The following is a 16,443-nucleotide window of genomic DNA, read 5'->3' as shown; positions in this document are numbered from 1 at the left end:
TCCGCGGAGGGTGGAGGACCGAAGGGAAGTCCCGCCTCTACCGCCCCCCGGACGCTGCCGCCAACGTCGCCGCCGCCGCTGCCGCGCACCTAACCGGGACCCAGAGGGGCGGGCAGGTGAGGCCTGGGGGTCCTGATCCCTAGTGTCGACTATGCGAGGTGACGGGCGGCCGTGATCTTGGGCTGGGACGTGGAACTTTGAGGAAAGGAGGAGCGGAGGCCAGTTTGGCAACTCCGCGGGGGTGCCCAGGGAGAAGAACCCGGCGCACAGGGGCGGGGGTCCAGGGCCCAGAGCGACGTCCTCCCCCGGGCAGTACTGAGTCTTCAGCCGCCTCCCTGCCACCCGCTTACCCTTCCTATATCCAGGCGCTCCCTCGGGCACCACGGTGCTGACCACCCCTGTCCTCAGCCCTAGGTGCTCACCGCAACGCTCCTCCCTGTCACGGTGCTGACCTCCGCCCCACCTTGTTTCCTTCTAGATCTGATTCCGGAGCTGCCATGATTGAAGTGGTAGCAGAGCTGAGCCGGGGTCCTGTATTTTTGGCTGGGGAGGCGCTGGAGTGTGTAGTGACCGTCACCAACCCCCTTCCCCCCACGGCCACTTCTGCATCCAGGTGGGGATGCTGGCACTGAAGGTGGTGGCCCTTCTGGGAAGAAGCCAGAATTATCTCTGGGGCTGAGGCAGAGCTCAGGTTGTCCTGTAGCGACACTACCTCCTTTTGCTCATTGTGCTCTCATTGTAGGAGAGGGCTCTTTAACAGAAGATGTGGATGACATAGCTGTGCGCTTTCCTTCCCCTCCCCCTTTCCCCGTTTTACCCACAGTTTGCTACTCTTTATGGTTTCTCTTTGGAGTTCTGGATTTCCTGATCACTAGGACAGTCATCTAACCTTGTTGGTTAAGACAGTGCGATAGGGAGCTTGGAAAAGCATTTGTGAGGTCGGGAACTACCTCGAATACCTCCTTTTCCTCTTCCCACAGTGAGGCCCTGGCCTGGGCCAGTGCTCAGATCCACTGCCAGTTCCATGCCAGTGAGAGTCGAGTAGCACTGCCTCCCCCTGACTCTAGTCAGCCAGATGTCCAGCCGGACAGCCAGACCGTCTTTCTGCCACACCGAGGTTAGAGAGGGGCATTTGCCTGGGAGAGGTGGGGTGTGGGGGGTGTGTGTGGAGGCATTGTCACCCATGGGTGAAGTTGTTAATTGTTCTTGTTCTTATAGTCCCTGTTGTGCTGGGAATGTTGGGGAGCATGACTATTTCTGTAGGGGTAGAAGACTATTCTCATTTCACAGCAGGGAAAGAGGGCCTGGCAGCTTTTCACTGTCTCCACTTGCCATGCTAGTCTTGTTCACTACTGGACAATGGGTCATTAAATTAGTCATTCTTACCTTTTTCAGGTGAGAGGGGTCAGTGTATCCTTTCTACTCCACCAAAAATTCTATTCTGTGACCTGAGGCTAGATCCTGGAGAGTCCAAATCATGTGAGTGATTGTCCCCATCCCTGAATTGCCTTCTAAGCCTCCTGGAGGGAGAACTCCTCTGGTGCCTCTGGCTGCCCTGACAACTACTTCCCAACCAGACTCCTACAGTGAAGTGCTGCCCATAGAGGGACCACCCTCCTTTCGGGGTCAGTCAGTCAAGTACGTCTACAAACTGACCATTGGCTGCCAGCGTGTCAACTCCCCCATCACGTTACTCAGAGTCCCTCTGAGGGTTCTTGTGCTGACTGGTAAGCAAGGGCTCCTGGAGGGAAGGGCTGGGGAAGGACCTTGTCAAAGCAGAAATTGTCTTAGAGGACTTGCAAGAGGGGCTGCAGGGAAAGTTCCTGGTCTCAGTGATGGTGCTCGGGAGTTGGGAAGGAAGGGAGGGTTCTGGAGATAGAGATGTACACCTCAGCCCTGGCGCCCCTTACCTTCAGCCGTCTCACGTTGGAATCTAAAACCCTAACCTCTACTGTCATCTCTGTTCCCTCTCAGCGTTACCTCTCCACTCATTCTTTCTCTAGGCCTTCAGGATGTCCGGTTTCCCCAGGATGAGGCTGTAGCCCCATCCAGTCCATTCTTGGAGGAGGATGAAGGTGGGAAGAAGGATTCATGGCTAGCTGAGCTGGCTGGGGAGCGCCTAATGGCTGCCACATCCTGCCGCAGCCTCCGTGAGAATTCTTTCAGAATTGTCCTACCCCATCCTTCCCCTCATTGTATTCCCATCTCAGACAGTCTCCTAACCACCACACACTTCTGTGGATCCACTGATACCTCACACCTCCAATTATAAAGAAAAGCCCCACCTTTTGGCCTGTGGTGCCCAGTCCTAGACGTTCCCCAGTGTGTAGACTCCAGGCTTATAGTATCCTATTCTCCCCAGATCTATATAATATCAGTGATGGCCGAGGGAAAGTTGGAACGTTTGGCATCTTCAAATCTGTGTACAGACTTGGCGAGGACGTGGTGGGGACCTTAAACTTAGGGGAAGGAACTGTAGCTTGTTTGCAGGTAAGAAGGGAACAGAGCTTCTTATCCGCTGGGTGCTGGAGTTGAAGGGCTAGGGTGGAAGGCCTGTAGAAAGAGGGGTGGCATGTAGAAGGGGATAGTGGGGTCATCCAGGGTCCCTTTGTAAAACAGCTTGAGGTTGGGCTGTCCTCTCACCTACAGACAGCACTTCCTGTTAGCACACATCTCTTGCTCCCAGTTTTCAGTCAGCTTACAGACCGAGGAGCGTGTACAGCCTGAGTACCAGCGGCGACGTGGGGCAGGGGGTGTCCCCTCTGTGTCACATGTGACTCACGCCCGGCACCAGGAATCCTGCCTGCATACAACCAGAACCAGCTTCTCCCTCCCAATCCCTCTCAGCTCCACCCCAGGCTTCTGTACAGCCATTGGTGAGACCCTCACTGTTACTGGAGAAGGGAGAAGGGGACAGTAAAATGCTGTGCTAAGGGGGGGTGTAATGGATCCTGATTCCTTATACACACTCCCAGACATACCCACATCTAGCCTCTGACCTTGAACAGTTTCTCAGACCTTCAGCCTCTTCCCGTTTCTTAGATGCACTGACCCCTAAACTCCTAACAGCTTGATAGAACTCCTTCCCAATGCCTACCTACTGGGAGCTTGTGATACACTGATTTTTGATTACTTCACACTACCTAGACTTCACTGCCTCACTCTTGGGTTGTTAGGTATTCTATTCTGCTATGTTAGGTATTCTTTTCATTCTGCTATCTTCAGCTGACATCTATGGGACTACCCAATTGCTTCAGAAAAACCCTTAATCACAGCTCCCTGCTCTGTGACTTTTGCCTGTTTTCCTGAATACAGATTGTTTTTTTCTCATTCACTAACTATATCCTGTCATTGGCCTTTACTCCCGCTGGCTTCTAATGCTTGTACCTTAATCTTTTTCTTCTGTAGTGTCCTTGAAGTGGAGATTGCATTTTGAATTTGTAACGTCCCGAGAACCAGGATTGGTACTCCTACCCCCTGTGGAACAGCCCGAACCTACCACCTGGACAGGTCCTGAGCAAGTACCTGTAGACACCTTCAGCTGGGACCTCCCCATCAAGGTGCTGCCTACCAGCCCCACCCTGGCCTCATATGCTGCCCCAGGCCCTAGCACCAGCACCATAACCATCTGAAACTGGCCCACCCTGGCGCTAGTTCCTTGCGAATACTGAGAACTCAGCACCTGGACTCTAGTGGGACCCACTTTTTCCACCTGGGGTCCAATGTCGTGGACAGTGAGAGTCAGGCTTTCAGCTATAGCATTAATTTATTTATTCAGAATACATTGGCAGCTGCTAGTGGTTTCCCTGGAAGTGGCAGCAGCAGTGAGCAGTCAGCAGATGGGTGATCAGTTGAGTTTAGCTGGAGTGGGGAGCAGGAGCCCCAGGAACAGGGGTGTTGGCTGAGCCCCATTCTGGGTCAGGCCCTCCCCCTTTGCAGGGCAGCCGAGGGTCAGATTTTTGCACCAAGGAGAACTGGCAGGTTCCTGCCTCCTGACGTACCTCACACCCAGCCGGAAAGTCGATGGGATGCTGGGACCTGGGAAACCAAGGATGGGGGAAGGAATCAGCACAGTGAAAGGCTGCCTTTATCCCTGCCCACATGTTCCCTCTCTCACAGCTTTCCCCACTAGAGCCCCTTTCAGTGGCCCCTTGGTCCTCCTAAGCTCTCACCTACCATATGTGGGCCTTTTTGTTTTATAACAGGAGTATTTTCTCTCCAGGTACACCCCAACCTCCCCTGATTTATAGCCTGAGGCCTTATCTTTCACACTAGTGTTGGGCCCTTCATGTTCGGCCCATCTTGTACTGCTCTTCTGTTCATTCTTACATCACAGCAATCTAGTCCCTCCCTGGTCATCCCTCAGTCATTCACATCAGAGTCATTCTCTCTGGCTATCTTTGGTCACTCACGTGTCACAGCAGCCCACACCAACAGGATGCAGACAGGTGCAATGGAAACAGTCCTTGCGGAGCCAAGACTCACCCAGGGTGAAATATTTCCCCTCATAGTGACAGGGGGCTAGGGAAGAATGGAAAATGTTAGTGGGTGTAGGAGTGCTGATGAGAGGCAGAGTCTCTTCAGGTCTGGGGTGGAGACGGTAAGTACATACTATATCCGTATTTAGTTTGTCTTTCCTCTTTCACAGCTGAAGGGAGCCTGGGTATTTTGACATGGGATCATCTCTAAGGCCCCGTCCTCCCTGTGCCCTCTCTGCTGCTCCTTCATTCCTAATGCCTCACCCCACTTTACCTTGAGCTTGGAAGTAGCACTTGCTGTAGACTCCTGGGTGCTGGAGGAGTAGAGACATCACCAAGCAGACGATCCCCCAGCCTCCTAGGATCCCCTTGGCCTGTCCAGCCCAGAGCATCCTCAGGGCCATTACTGCTGCACAGCCCTCTCGGACCCTTCTTGGCCTCTGCTCAGCTACTCTGGTCTTGACTCCTTGACTTTGCTTTGCGTTGCTCCTTGAGTCTTAGTTTCTTTCTTTCTCCCCTGGGCTCCTGTCTCACACTATCTCCCTGCCCTCTGCTCTCACAGGCTGGGGATGTTTATAAAGTGAGGACCCTGGCCCCCTGCTGAGTAGAGCTGGAAAAGCTGTAACTCTGTTTCCTGAGGTGAGGGCATGAAAACAAGAGGTCTAGCTTTAACAAGCTGTGAGAGCTGATTCATGCCCCGGCACAGCTAGAGGGAGGGAGGTGGCCATGGAGCGGGCACTGGACTGGGCACTTCCCCAGCAAGGAGGCAGGAGGGGTGAGGGCCCCCAGGTGGTCCCCAGATCTCTTCCCTGACCTGGAGAGAAGGAAGCATTCCACCTTCCCCCTTTCTCCCCCACTGCCACCACCAGGGGTGTGTACGCTGGGATCCCTGCCTGGACCGGAGGGAGGCATTTCCTGGGGATGGTTAATCCTGTGCCCCAGCCAAACCCAGGAGCTGCAATAGGGTGCGACGGCCAGAGGCTCCAGGAGAGTGAGCAGGCACCTGGAATGGAGACTGTGTTTCTCTCAGATCCTGGGGCAGGGTTTCCCTAATGTATCCAAGAAATAGGGCTGCCCCTCAGAGATGGTGGGGAGGGTCTCTTTTCCTCAGGCATTCCAGAGGTGAACTGTCCATTGCTTATCACCCTCAAACATACAGCAGATGTGGGATCACCCCACCTCTAGGGATGGTTCTTTCCCCCTTTCAAAAAGGAGCATCGCTATGTGCCCTGATAAGATGAATCACTCCAGGTTCACAGAGGTGTCCTCTCTTTCCTCCCATATGTAATAAGTGTGGTTTTTAGGAATTTATCATTTGGCATCCTCTGAGTTTCCCACAGGTTCTGGAGGAGCCCAGGATGCATGATTGAGAGCATAGGCTGCAGAGACAATCTTCTTGGATTCAGATCCTGACTCTACTTAGCTATGTAACCTGGTCAGATTACTTCACCTCTCTGAGCCTGTTTCCTCATCTATAAATTGGGGATAGTAATGCCAACTCATCGGGCTGTTATGAGGATTAAATGAGATAATGCATGCAGTGCTCTTATCACCATCTCTGGTACGTAAGCATCAGGAAATAGCAGTTGCTGTGATTGGGAGAATCTAAAGCTCAGAGGCAAAATGGGTGACATCCTTTTCTTTGAATGACATTAAGCAGTTTGTGCATAGCTGAGGGCTTCTGTTGGGGATGGCTGTCTCCTGGCATAGACCTCTGCCCCTTTCACACTCATGCTCCATGTTAGCAGTCCCCAACCTTTTTGGTACCAGGGACCGGTTTTGTGGAAAACAATTTTTCCAGCAGTGGATAGAGGGGGATAGCAGTGAGGGGATGATTTTGGGGTGAAACTGTTCCACCTCAGCTCGTCAGGCATTAGATTCTCATAAGGAGCGTGCAGCCTAGATCCCTTGCATGTGGAGTTCACAGTGGGGTTTGCACTTCTCTGAGAATCTAATGCCCCTGCTGATCTGCCAGGAGGAGGAGCTCAGGCGGTAATGCTCACTCGTTCGTGGACCATGTCCTGCTTTGTGCTCCCGCTTCCTAACAGGCCACAGACTGGTACTGGTCTGTGACCTGGGGGATGGAGACCCCTGCTCCATGTCACCTTTCCCACCTCTTTCAAAAACAGGTACCTCCAGGAGCATTTTGGTTTTGGCCCTTGTATTGACTTCTGAATGTCTAGTTTGAAAAACTGTTCCCAATAAGCCTTCTTCCCCCAGATCTGCACCCTTACCTCTACCATGGGACAAGGTGTCCTTTTAAGTCTCCTGCTTTTTCTCACTGGGATTCAGATCCATTTCTTCCCATCTCTGCTCATGTGAACTCTCCAGTTCTCCTTTCTCACCACTCTCCTGCTAGCCATCTCTTTGGCACTAAAGGCCCTGGTCAAACTGGATTTCTTTCATTTTCCATACTTCAAAGACCCATGTTCCACGTATTCCCCATAAGGACAATTTCTTTGGCGTTTATTTGATTTTTCTAAGTTTTCAGTCCCGTTTACTCCAAGACTCACTCCCTGCCACCTAGTGCATCAGATACAACTTCCCGCTGACTTTTCAAGGGGGGCCGCCCTACCTGTCATCTCTTCATTGTTCAGAAATGACTGTGTCAGTGCACCTCATACTGCCTTCCTGTCCTCTTCCAAGGAGACAGCTAAGGTGGATGGAGATGCAGAATGGACCTCACGTTCGCCCTAGTCAGGACTGATGCCCTTTCTGTTTCAGAGAAGTGCCAAGAAAAAACTCACAGTTGCACAGCAGGGTGCTGTGAGGTCGGCTGCAGTGTGGGAGGCACGGCCTGGGCCTGCTCTCTGGGCGGGAGCAGGTGGATTCGAAGGCCTGTCTAGCACGAGGACCCAAAGGTCTTGTCAGTGGCCAGTAGCTCTGCCGCCTTTCCCAGAGAGGGGGTCCAGTGGACACCTTGGAAGGAGGCTGGACTGTGGGCCATCTTCTGCAAGCTAGAGCCAGCCCAATAGGGGGCGGACGTGAGTGGGTAGCTGGGGCGCATGAAGGTGGGGGTGATGCTGAAGGGGAAGGGAGCCCTAGTGGGGATTGGTGCGTGTGCAGAAACGGGGACAGAAGTGAGGGTTCATCGCCTGTAACGAAGATGAGGTAGGCATACAGGGGCTTCTGGAAAGCTAGAGGCTGGGCTGAGCCAGGAGTCCTCTCCCAGAAGTTGGGGGGCGGCGCAGAGGTGTGGGTCGAGCCCGCATGCGTGCCTGATGGGGAGGGGGTGAGTCGTTGAGGACCAGGCCCGCCGGGTCCCCGGGGCTCGGTGGCTGGCGCGCAGGGCCCGGAGGGGGCGGCTGGCGCGCACCGCACGCATGGGGACAAGGAAAACATCCGCCGGAGGCCCGGCCGGGCGGCGCTCCAGCCTCGGGGCAGGTGCGCGGCGAGGAAGTGAGAGTATTCCGGCCCCACCCCCAACCCCTCCGGTGAGTCACCGCCGACCCCCGCCGCCGGAGGGAGAGGGGAGCTGCGGGCCAGAGCCCCGGAGGGTTTCTGGGAGCAGAGGGTCCCTTAGTGGGCTTCTGTCCTGATGTCGCTACGGGCGCGAAACGGACACTGAACACAGTCTGACTGAATGGAGGCAGGTGGGGAGGGATCCCTTGGGAGAACTTGGCGGACCGAGAGCAGACCCCAGGGCAAGGAGGAGCCCCCGAGGAGGAAAGGGGAAACCGGCAGATGGCGAGGCCCAGAAAGGGCAGGGGAGCCGGGTTGATTGGGGTGACAGAGGAAGGAAACACGCCAAGTTAGGCCTGGGAGAACTGAAGGACCTGAGGAGGGAGGAGGGAGACCAACATCAGGTGGGAAGGTGGAAATGGCTAAACCCCAGGCATCAGGTCTGTCCAGAGGCTGGCGTAGACAGTGAAGGGTAGGTTTTAGGGGGTAGGGGGAGTTATGATTATTTGGGTACATTTTGGGATTATTTGGTCTCATAGGTAGAAGGGAGCCTGCTGGTCTCGTGTAACGGATGGTTTAAAAGCAAGGTTGTCTGCGTGTTGGATTACTGTCTGCCATTCAGCCTTTGCCAAAAAATTTGGCACTGATCTGCACATTTTTATGGTCATTTAAAATTGTATGACTCTATTTGTCAAACGATTTAGGTAATTTTGGATTTTTTAAAAATAAAAAATTTAAAAATAAAAATAGAAGAGTTGCACAATCTAATTCAATATTTGACTTAAAACCCAAAGTGAGGCTCTCAGATTAATAATATGGTGTTGAGCCTTTTTCTTGTTTGACTTTTCTGCCATTTTCCCCTCACTGACTTGATTGAATTCTTTGTGACTGATGCCTCAGTTTTTCTGGATCAGTAGTGCTGCACTTCCACTTTTCCTCTCCCTCATTTTACTGTCTTTATTTTTAACCTTTTTTCTGTGTAGCCCTCTAACAGGCCCTATACATTTTGAACCAAGTAAAACATTTCTTGGAATGGGAGCCTTGGACTACAGTATACAAAGACAAACAACTCACAGTTTTAGCATATATGTTAGGCTACTATCTTCTGTGGATGTGTATGTAACTATACAGTTTCTGTATTTATCCTGTGGCTGACAGAAAAAGTTAAAGCTGTTTAATTCACCATAGTATTTCTACAACACAGCAATTTATTAGCCTGACTTCTCTTCTAAAATCAACACTAAAATGGTATTTTGTATTTGTCTCAGAGACACTAATTCTGTCATGATCCTTATGATCTGTGTTGGGCCAAAGGCGATTACTTTATAAATTATAAAGAACCTTAAACTCTGCATTGCCTTTGGTCCCAAACAAGCAAATCTGGGTCAATTAATAATAACAACAAAAAAAAAGAAAAATGTCTTGCTTTGGGCCCTGTTGCTTTCTCCCATGCTGTTTTAGCCCCAGCCCTACCCTATTCCCAGTGGCCTTTGCCTTCATTCCTTCTTTGCTCTGCTGGGCATCTTGAGAGGAAAACTTCACACTAACTTCCTCTACTATAAATTCTCTCCCTTCTCTCAACTCTACACTTCTCTTCGCCAACATACACCATTACTGCTTCACTGATTTTTTTTTTAAAGCCCCACAGTCCTTTCTGGCTCTTTTCCACCTTTAACACTCTTATGTTGAAATCCTCCCTTTTCCTCCTTTCTCTTTAGTAAGACCTCAGATTTTTTTAAAAGCTAGGCTTGATTGTTTATTCTGTATGGTCCACTTCTGCCTTCCTTCCTCTTCTATTACGCTTTTCTTATTCTAGACTGTTTTTAAACTCAGTTATGCTTGCTTTCACCAAAACCTTAAACTTTCCTGTGATTAGAAAAAGATGCTTATGTTTCCATTACTTTTCCTACAATAAAACACATTCTCAAATTCATATCCACTTCAAACTCTCCAAACGTTTTGCATCCAGAAGCATAAAGTGGCCATTATTGTGAAGTCTACTGAGTGACCATTTAAGCTTGGTGTTATGCCAGACACTGTATAGTTAATTTCATAATCCTGGTGCCAGTTTTCTAAATTATTACAGACAATAGATGATGGGCCGGGCACAGTGGCTCACACCTGTAATCCCAACACTTGGGGAGGCCAAGGCAGGCAGATTGCTTGAGACCAGGAGTTCAAGACCAGCCAGGCCAACATGGTGAAACCCTGTCTCTAAAAATACAAAAATTAACTGGGCGTGGTGGCGCATGCCTGTAATCCCAGCTATTCCGGAGGCTGGGATGGGAGAATCACTGAAACCTAGGAGGCTGAGGCTCCAGTGAGCCAAGATTGCACCACTGCACTGCACTTCAGCCTGGGTGACAGAGTGAGACCCTGTCTCCAGAAAAAAAAAAAAAAAAATTCTTTGATATGCAATTGCTTCTCCACTTTCCCTTCCCTCTCATGATCTCTGCTCAGTAAAACCAAGGTGCAGTTTCTGGATCCACCTATCTTGGGGGTGATTAGGAGTAGAGGGTTGTAAATACCTAGAATTTTTTTCCTTTCTGATATAATTCTTGACCTCCTTCTAGAAGTCCTGTTGTCTTTGCCGTAGAATTTTTATTTAAGCATTCTTTTGCAGAAGAATCTCTAATGTCCTTTTTTCATCCAGATTTACACTTGACAAATCCTAAAGCTACTTCTACACAGTTCCTTTATACATTTTTCCTTTTTTGTGCCTATGTTATTTTTCATGGGTTTATCGTCTCTTTACAAATGGGCTGCATTCACTGAGGGGCAGCATTGATTTCCCGCTGCTGTCACCCAGTGCCTCAGCCTCTCTCGATTCTTTTTTTGGTTCACCCTTGTTTCCCGTACTTACTTTCCTTTATTGTCTGTTCTAATCTTCTCCATATCTATCTGTTTAATGAAATTCACTATTTTGAAAAAGATTTCTGGGGTCTCAAAAGTTTTTCAGGGGATCTCACATAAGTCTCTGCATTGTGACCTAAACTGTGTAGCATTGATTTCCAATAGATTGAGGCTAATGGGCGAGGGGAGGGGGTGGTTGTTGGGAGAGTGGAATATCCTCATGCACAGAGTTTCTCAGCTGTGACACTGTTAACATTTTGGAGGATAATCCTTTGTTGTGGGGTGCTGTCCTGTGCGCATTGTAGGATGCTCAGCAGCTACTCAGTAGATGCCAGTGATACTATCTCAGTTGTGACAACCAAAATGTCTCCAAATCCTGCCAAATGTTCCTGGAAGACAAAATATGCCCTCTACCCGAGTGTTGAGAATTACTGTGCTAGAATATCAGCTTTTTGAAATTGATTAAATGGTTATACTTTCTCTTCCTAACTGCTGATTTGTAGCTGGAGTTTTAAAAGTGTGGTCTTTGACTTACTTGGTAGGTGGTAGCTTCTTAAAATTGCAGGTTCCTGAGCGTATCCTAGACCTACTGAATCAGAAATGCTGAAGGTAGAACCCAGATCTGATTTTTACAAGACACTACCTTCCCACCCCCAACCAGGTAATTCTTCTGCCCTAGGCTTGACCCTCCTGTGGCATAACTGCTGCATTATCTACATTTTTTTTCCCTGCAAGTCTTCCTGGTGTTCCAGCTTTGCTTCCGCTTTTGGCCCCATGATGCCAACACAAATAAGGAGGCCTCAGGTTACCAAGACAACTGGAGCACAGGAAACCGTAAAGGCTCAGTGCTCCCACAGGCATCACGGACTGTGGCTATGCTGGCTTGCTTTCTCCTTAGGGACTCAGTCATACTTCCTTTTCCCTATCCCCCAAACTACCCAGACTGGCAGATACTGAGGCCCAAGCCACAGATCCTGATTTCACAGACCTGGTAGTAGATTTATGGGGTGGGTGGGATAGGGAATGGTGAATGAAGCTTTCCTTCTAGCATTGATATTTCATGTCATTTTGGTGATAACTGAATTTGTAATCATGAGAATTACATTTCCCTGGGAGTTGGTTGTTAGATGCAAGCTTTGAAATCAGGATGCTTCTCTTTATTTATGTTATTTATGCCTACTTCACTGGACCTTGAGTCTTAGATGTTTTTGCATCCCTAGCTAAATTTCTTTACAATTTGCTTTGGGCCAAAAGGTTTGGCAATCTACTTCTAATACACTGGAAGCAGCTAATGTTAGCAAGAAAAGAATATTTTTAGGGCCAGGTGCAGTGGTTCATGCCTGTAATCCCAGCACTTTGGGAACATGAGGCAGGTGGATTGCTTGAGTCCAGGAGTTCAAGACCTGCCTGGGTAACATGACAAAACCCTGTCTTTACAAAAAAGAATACAGAAATTAGCCAGGTGTGATGGTGCACTCCTGTAGTCTCAGCTACTCGGGAGCCTCAGGTGAGAGAATCACTTGAGCCTGGGAGGTCAATGCTGCAGTGGGCCATGATTGTGCCACTACACTTCAGCCTGGGTGACAGAGCAAGACCCTGTCTAAACAACAACAGCAACAACAACAAAAAAAACAAATAATGAATTTGGGTTCTGTTTACACTTATCAAAGCTAGTCTTTTTTTTTTTTTTTTTTTTTTTTTTTGAGACGGAGTCTCGCTTTGTCGCCCAGGCTGGAGTGCAGTGGCCGGATCTCAGCTCACTGCAAGCTCCGCCTCCTGGGTTTACGCCATTCTCCTGCCTCAGCCTCCCGAGTAGCTGGGACTACAGGCACCCGCCACCTCGCCTGGCTAGTTTTTTGTATTTTTTAGTAGAGACGGGGTTTCACCTTGTTAGCCAGGATGGTCTCGATCTCCTGACCTCGTGATCCGCCCGTCTCGGCCTCCCAAAGTGCTGGGATTAACAGGCTTAAGCCACCGTGCCCAGCCAGCTAGTCATTTTTTAAAGGAGGATCATCTGGCTTGATTAATTAAGTCTCTTTAAAGCCATGAATAAATGAAAACCTACTTGCGCTTAGATGCTTAAAAATACTGACTCGGGCTGGGCGTGGTGGCTCACACCTGTAATCCTAGCACTTTGGGAAGCCAAGGCAGGCAGATCACTTGGGGTCAAGAGTTCGAGACCAGCCTGGTCAACATGGTGAAACCCCCATCTCTACCAAAAATACAAAAAAGTAACCAGACATGGTGGCACATGCCTGTAATCCCAGCTGATGCAGGAGAATCACTTGAACCTGAGATGGAGGTTGCAGTGAGCTGAGATCAGTGTGAGATTCTGTTTAAAAAAAAAAAAAATTCGACTTGATCCAAAACAGGAGCAGGCTGCCTCCCTGGGACATTCATGCCATGCCAGAGCAAGGGAGAATACAGGGAAATAAGGCAGATGTGATAGCTCTCCTCAAACAATTGAAGGACTGTCATGATGAAGAAGCGATTAGATTTACTTGGTTTAGTTCCAGAAGATAAAGAACTTATTTAGTGATGGGGGACAAGCTTTGGCTTGATAAGGAGAACTTCTGACTCATTTGCGGACCCCGAAGTGGAATGAGCTGAATTGTTAGGCAGTAAATTGTGTCCATATTGTTTATATACGGGTTAGATGACTGTTTGCACAAGGGTTAGATAAGGTTTTAGACATTAAATTGGGTTCAACCTGCAAGAAGAAGCAGGCAGATTTAGGAAAAGTCAATTCGCCCTTTCTGTCATGTGATTCTGTGGCACTATTAAATTCATTGTTACTCTTCTAGGCACCTCTGTCAATTTTACCCCCTTAAGTAAGTGATAATAGAGTTGATAGTAAAGTCTTTAGAGATTTCTCAAACTTTGTTCCTCAGCCCTCTGGAGATTTCTGAAAGATGCCTCAGAAGTGGCTGACAAGGTTGAAATGAAGGCTAGCTGAGGCTCTGAGCCCTTTACCTATGCTTCAACCAGAACAATCTTGCTTTTATTTGTTTTACAAATTAAATGTACTGGCTTCCTTGAAGATTTTCTTTTTAACTGAAAAAAAAAAAAATAGTTCTGCTGTTAAAGAAAAAAAAAAGTTAAAGGCTCTGATATTTCAAGATGTTCCTTTTATTGACAGGGAAACTGAGATATGGAAGAAGTGTCTTGCCAAAGGTCACACAGCTAGTAAATTTCAGAGCTGGGACTCAAATCTAGCTGTTCTAGTTCAAATCTTTTGTTTCCTCCGCTCTACAAGTCTGCCTTGTTAGAATTCAGTAAAAGCTTCTCTCCATTCTACTGGCCACCACTGTAATCCAGAATCTCATTTCTTCTAATCTACTATTCTGTATTAGCCACTTAACTAGTCTCCTTGCTGTCTAATTCTATTCTATATTATATATACTGTTGCCATTTTATTCTTCTTGTAACATTGTTTTCATCCTGAGATTTCCCTGTTTAAGAACCTTCTCCCTATCTCTTATAAGAACTTTTCAGGCTAGCCTTGTGTTAGCATTCTTTAGGATCCTCATTGTTCAGCTGAATGTGAGCCTAAATCCATCCTATTATGAGTAATTAATGGGCTATATAATAGTGAGATTAACTGAGTTCCTCCCTATTCCTAGACTTCACCTTTGGCAGGATTTTCATGTGTACGGTTTTAATCAGGCATGACAAGAAGATACAAAAGAAATAGAAAATCACAGCCTATAAAAAGCAAGTTACATAATAATACCAATAATATAATCCTATTTATATCTCACATGCATGCATTTTTTAAAACAAGAATGAATATATAGAAATTGCCTGGAAGAAAACACATTAGGCTGGGCGCAGTGGCTCATGCCTGTAATCACAGCACGTTGGGAGGCCAAGGCAAACAGATCACCTGAGGTCAGGAGTTTGAGACCAGCCTGGCTAACATGGCGAAACCCTGTCTCTACTAAAAATACAAAAATTAGCCGAGTGTGTTGGTGTATGCCTGTTATCCTAGCTGCTTGGGAGGCTGAGGCAGGAGAATTGCTTGAACCTGGGAGATGGAGATTGCAGTGAGTCAAGATCTTGCCACTGCACTCTACTTTGGGCAACAGAGCAAGACTCCATCTCAAAAAAAAAAAAAAAAAAAAGAGAAAACACATCAGACTGATGACAGACATTAACTCTGATAAGAGAGATTGAGAAAGGAGAGGAGGTGAGGAAGAGAGACTTCCTTTTTTTACTCAGGAGGCTGAGGTGGGAGGACGGCTTGAGGCTAGGAGCTTGAGGCTATAGTGAGCCATGATCATGCCACCACACTCAGCCTGGGAAACAGTGAGACTCTGTCTCAAAAATAAAATAAAATAAAATAAAATGAAAAGAAGAAGAAAAAAGAAAAGAAGAAGAAAAGTGTTTAGTTTTCCCTCAATGGAAAAAGGTTAATTTTAATTCTTATTGCTTGGTCTGATTTTTTAAAATTTGACTTAAGCTAATGATGAGAAGTGTGCATATTCACACTCTTTAACTTCTGTGAATTGAATAAGAAATTAACCTCCATTTCCACTGACAGAGAACTCGTTCTTCTGGTATGTTTCAGAAGGCTAATGGAGCAAGGATAACCTTATATTACCAATGGGCTGCTTAATCTCTATAATGATTTGTTGGCCAGCTACTATTGATAACAAAAAATACTTTTAAATAACCGTTTCAAAATACTTTTTTCAACTTTATTGAAATATAATTTATATACAAGAAGATGTACCCATTTAAAATGTACAATTCAGTGAGTTTTAACAGATGTATATACCTGTGTAATCATCTTCCCAATCAAGATATAGAACATCTCTGTCACCACCCCACCACTGCCCCCAAATTTCCTTATTACCCTTTGCATTTACTCCCCACTCATTGCAATCCACACTGATCTGGTTTCTATCACTGTAGATTTGTAGAGTTTCATGTAAATGGAGTCACAGAGTATGTATTTTGCATTCTGCATTTGGCTTCTTTAACTCAGCACACTGTATTTGATATTTATTCATGTTTTTATGTATATTAATAGTTTGGCCAGGCACGATGGCTCACTCCTGTAATCCCAGCACTTTGGGATGCCGAGGTGGGCGGATCATGGAAGGTCAGGAGTTTGAGACCAGCCTGGCCAACATGGTGAAAATCTGTCTTGACTAAAAATACAAAAACTAGCTGGGCGTGATGGTGTACGCCTGTAGTCCCAGCTACTCAGGAGGCTGAGGGAGGAGGATCTCTTGAACTCAGGAGACAGGTTGCAGTGAGCCAAGATGGCGCCACTGCACTCCAGCCTGGCAACACAGCAAGACTCTGTCTCAAAAAAAAAAAAAAAAAATTGTCCATTTTTACTGCTGAGCAATAATTCATTGTATGGACATACAGCAGTTTATTTATTCATTCATCTGATTATGGATATTTGGGCTGTTTTCCACTTTTTTGGAAGCTGTTATGAACACTCACATTGAAGTATTTGTGGACATATGTTTGCATTTTTTAAGATCAATGCCTAGAAGTGAAATCTTAGGTCCTGTTGTAAGTGAATGTTTTACTTGATAAATAAAAATTGCCAGTTTGGTGCAGTGGCTCATGCCTGTAATCCCAGCACTTTGGAAGGCCAAGGCAGGCAGATTGCTTGAGTCCAGGAGTTTGAGACCAGCTTGGACAACATGGCGAAACCCCATCTCTACAAAAAATACAAAAATTAGCTGGG

The 16,443-nt window shown here is 47.6% G+C and overlaps 3 protein-coding genes and 1 long non-coding RNA gene across 9 annotated transcripts in view; 3 read left to right on the top strand and 1 right to left on the bottom strand.

Moving 5' to 3' along the window:
* The first annotated feature begins 26 nt into the window (after positions 1-26).
* On the top strand, positions 27-8,627 carry RGP1 (RGP1 homolog, RAB6A GEF complex partner 1). Of its 6 annotated transcripts, none has more exons than XM_077965016.1 (11): positions 27-116; positions 479-613; positions 981-1,117; positions 1,396-1,479; positions 1,578-1,727; positions 2,004-2,150; positions 2,363-2,490; positions 2,687-2,876; positions 3,409-3,560; positions 7,203-7,462; positions 8,420-8,627. In XM_077965016.1, exons 2-10 carry the CDS (start codon positions 498-500, stop codon positions 7,437-7,439), a joined length of 1,341 nt encoding a protein of 446 aa, XP_077821142.1. In that variant the 5' UTR covers positions 27-116; positions 479-497; the 3' UTR covers positions 7,440-7,462; positions 8,420-8,627. The 6 variants fall into 6 exon arrangements, with proteins under 6 accessions (XP_077821142.1, XP_077821145.1, XP_077821146.1 ...); XM_077965019.1 differs by lacking the exons at positions 7,203-7,462; positions 8,420-8,627 and adding exons at positions 5,041-5,117; positions 5,348-6,018; XM_077965020.1 differs by lacking the exons at positions 7,203-7,462; positions 8,420-8,627 and adding an exon at positions 4,649-6,018 and having other exon boundaries at positions 3,409-3,510.
* Positions 3,748-5,030, bottom strand: MSMP (microseminoprotein, prostate associated). The gene is made up of 3 exons (NM_001193770.1): positions 4,753-5,030; positions 4,413-4,521; positions 3,748-4,038 (listed from the first exon to the last, which is right to left on the bottom strand). Exons 1-3 carry the CDS (start codon positions 4,880-4,882, stop codon positions 3,858-3,860), a joined length of 420 nt encoding a protein of 139 aa, NP_001180699.1. The 5' UTR covers positions 4,883-5,030; the 3' UTR covers positions 3,748-3,857.
* Positions 7,592-16,443, top strand: part of NPR2 (natriuretic peptide receptor 2) — a 50,440-nt gene continuing 41,588 nt past the window's right edge. The window contains exon 1 of the mRNA XM_077965014.1: positions 7,592-7,912. Coding sequence (XP_077821140.1) covers positions 7,802-7,912 — 111 coding nt within the window. The 5' untranslated portion in view covers positions 7,592-7,801. The remainder of the gene's footprint in view (positions 7,913-16,443) is intronic.
* On the top strand, positions 9,976-14,864 carry LOC144334638 (uncharacterized). The gene is made up of 2 exons (XR_013404737.1): positions 9,976-12,240; positions 14,746-14,864. It is a non-coding gene; the product is annotated as an uncharacterized LOC144334638 (long non-coding RNA).

Source organism: Macaca mulatta, chromosome 15 (genome assembly GCF_049350105.2).
Source record: "Macaca mulatta isolate MMU2019108-1 chromosome 15, T2T-MMU8v2.0, whole genome shotgun sequence".
Lineage (NCBI taxonomy): Eukaryota > Metazoa > Chordata > Mammalia > Primates > Cercopithecidae > Macaca > Macaca mulatta.
This window is presented reverse-complemented; position numbering and strand designations above follow the sequence as displayed.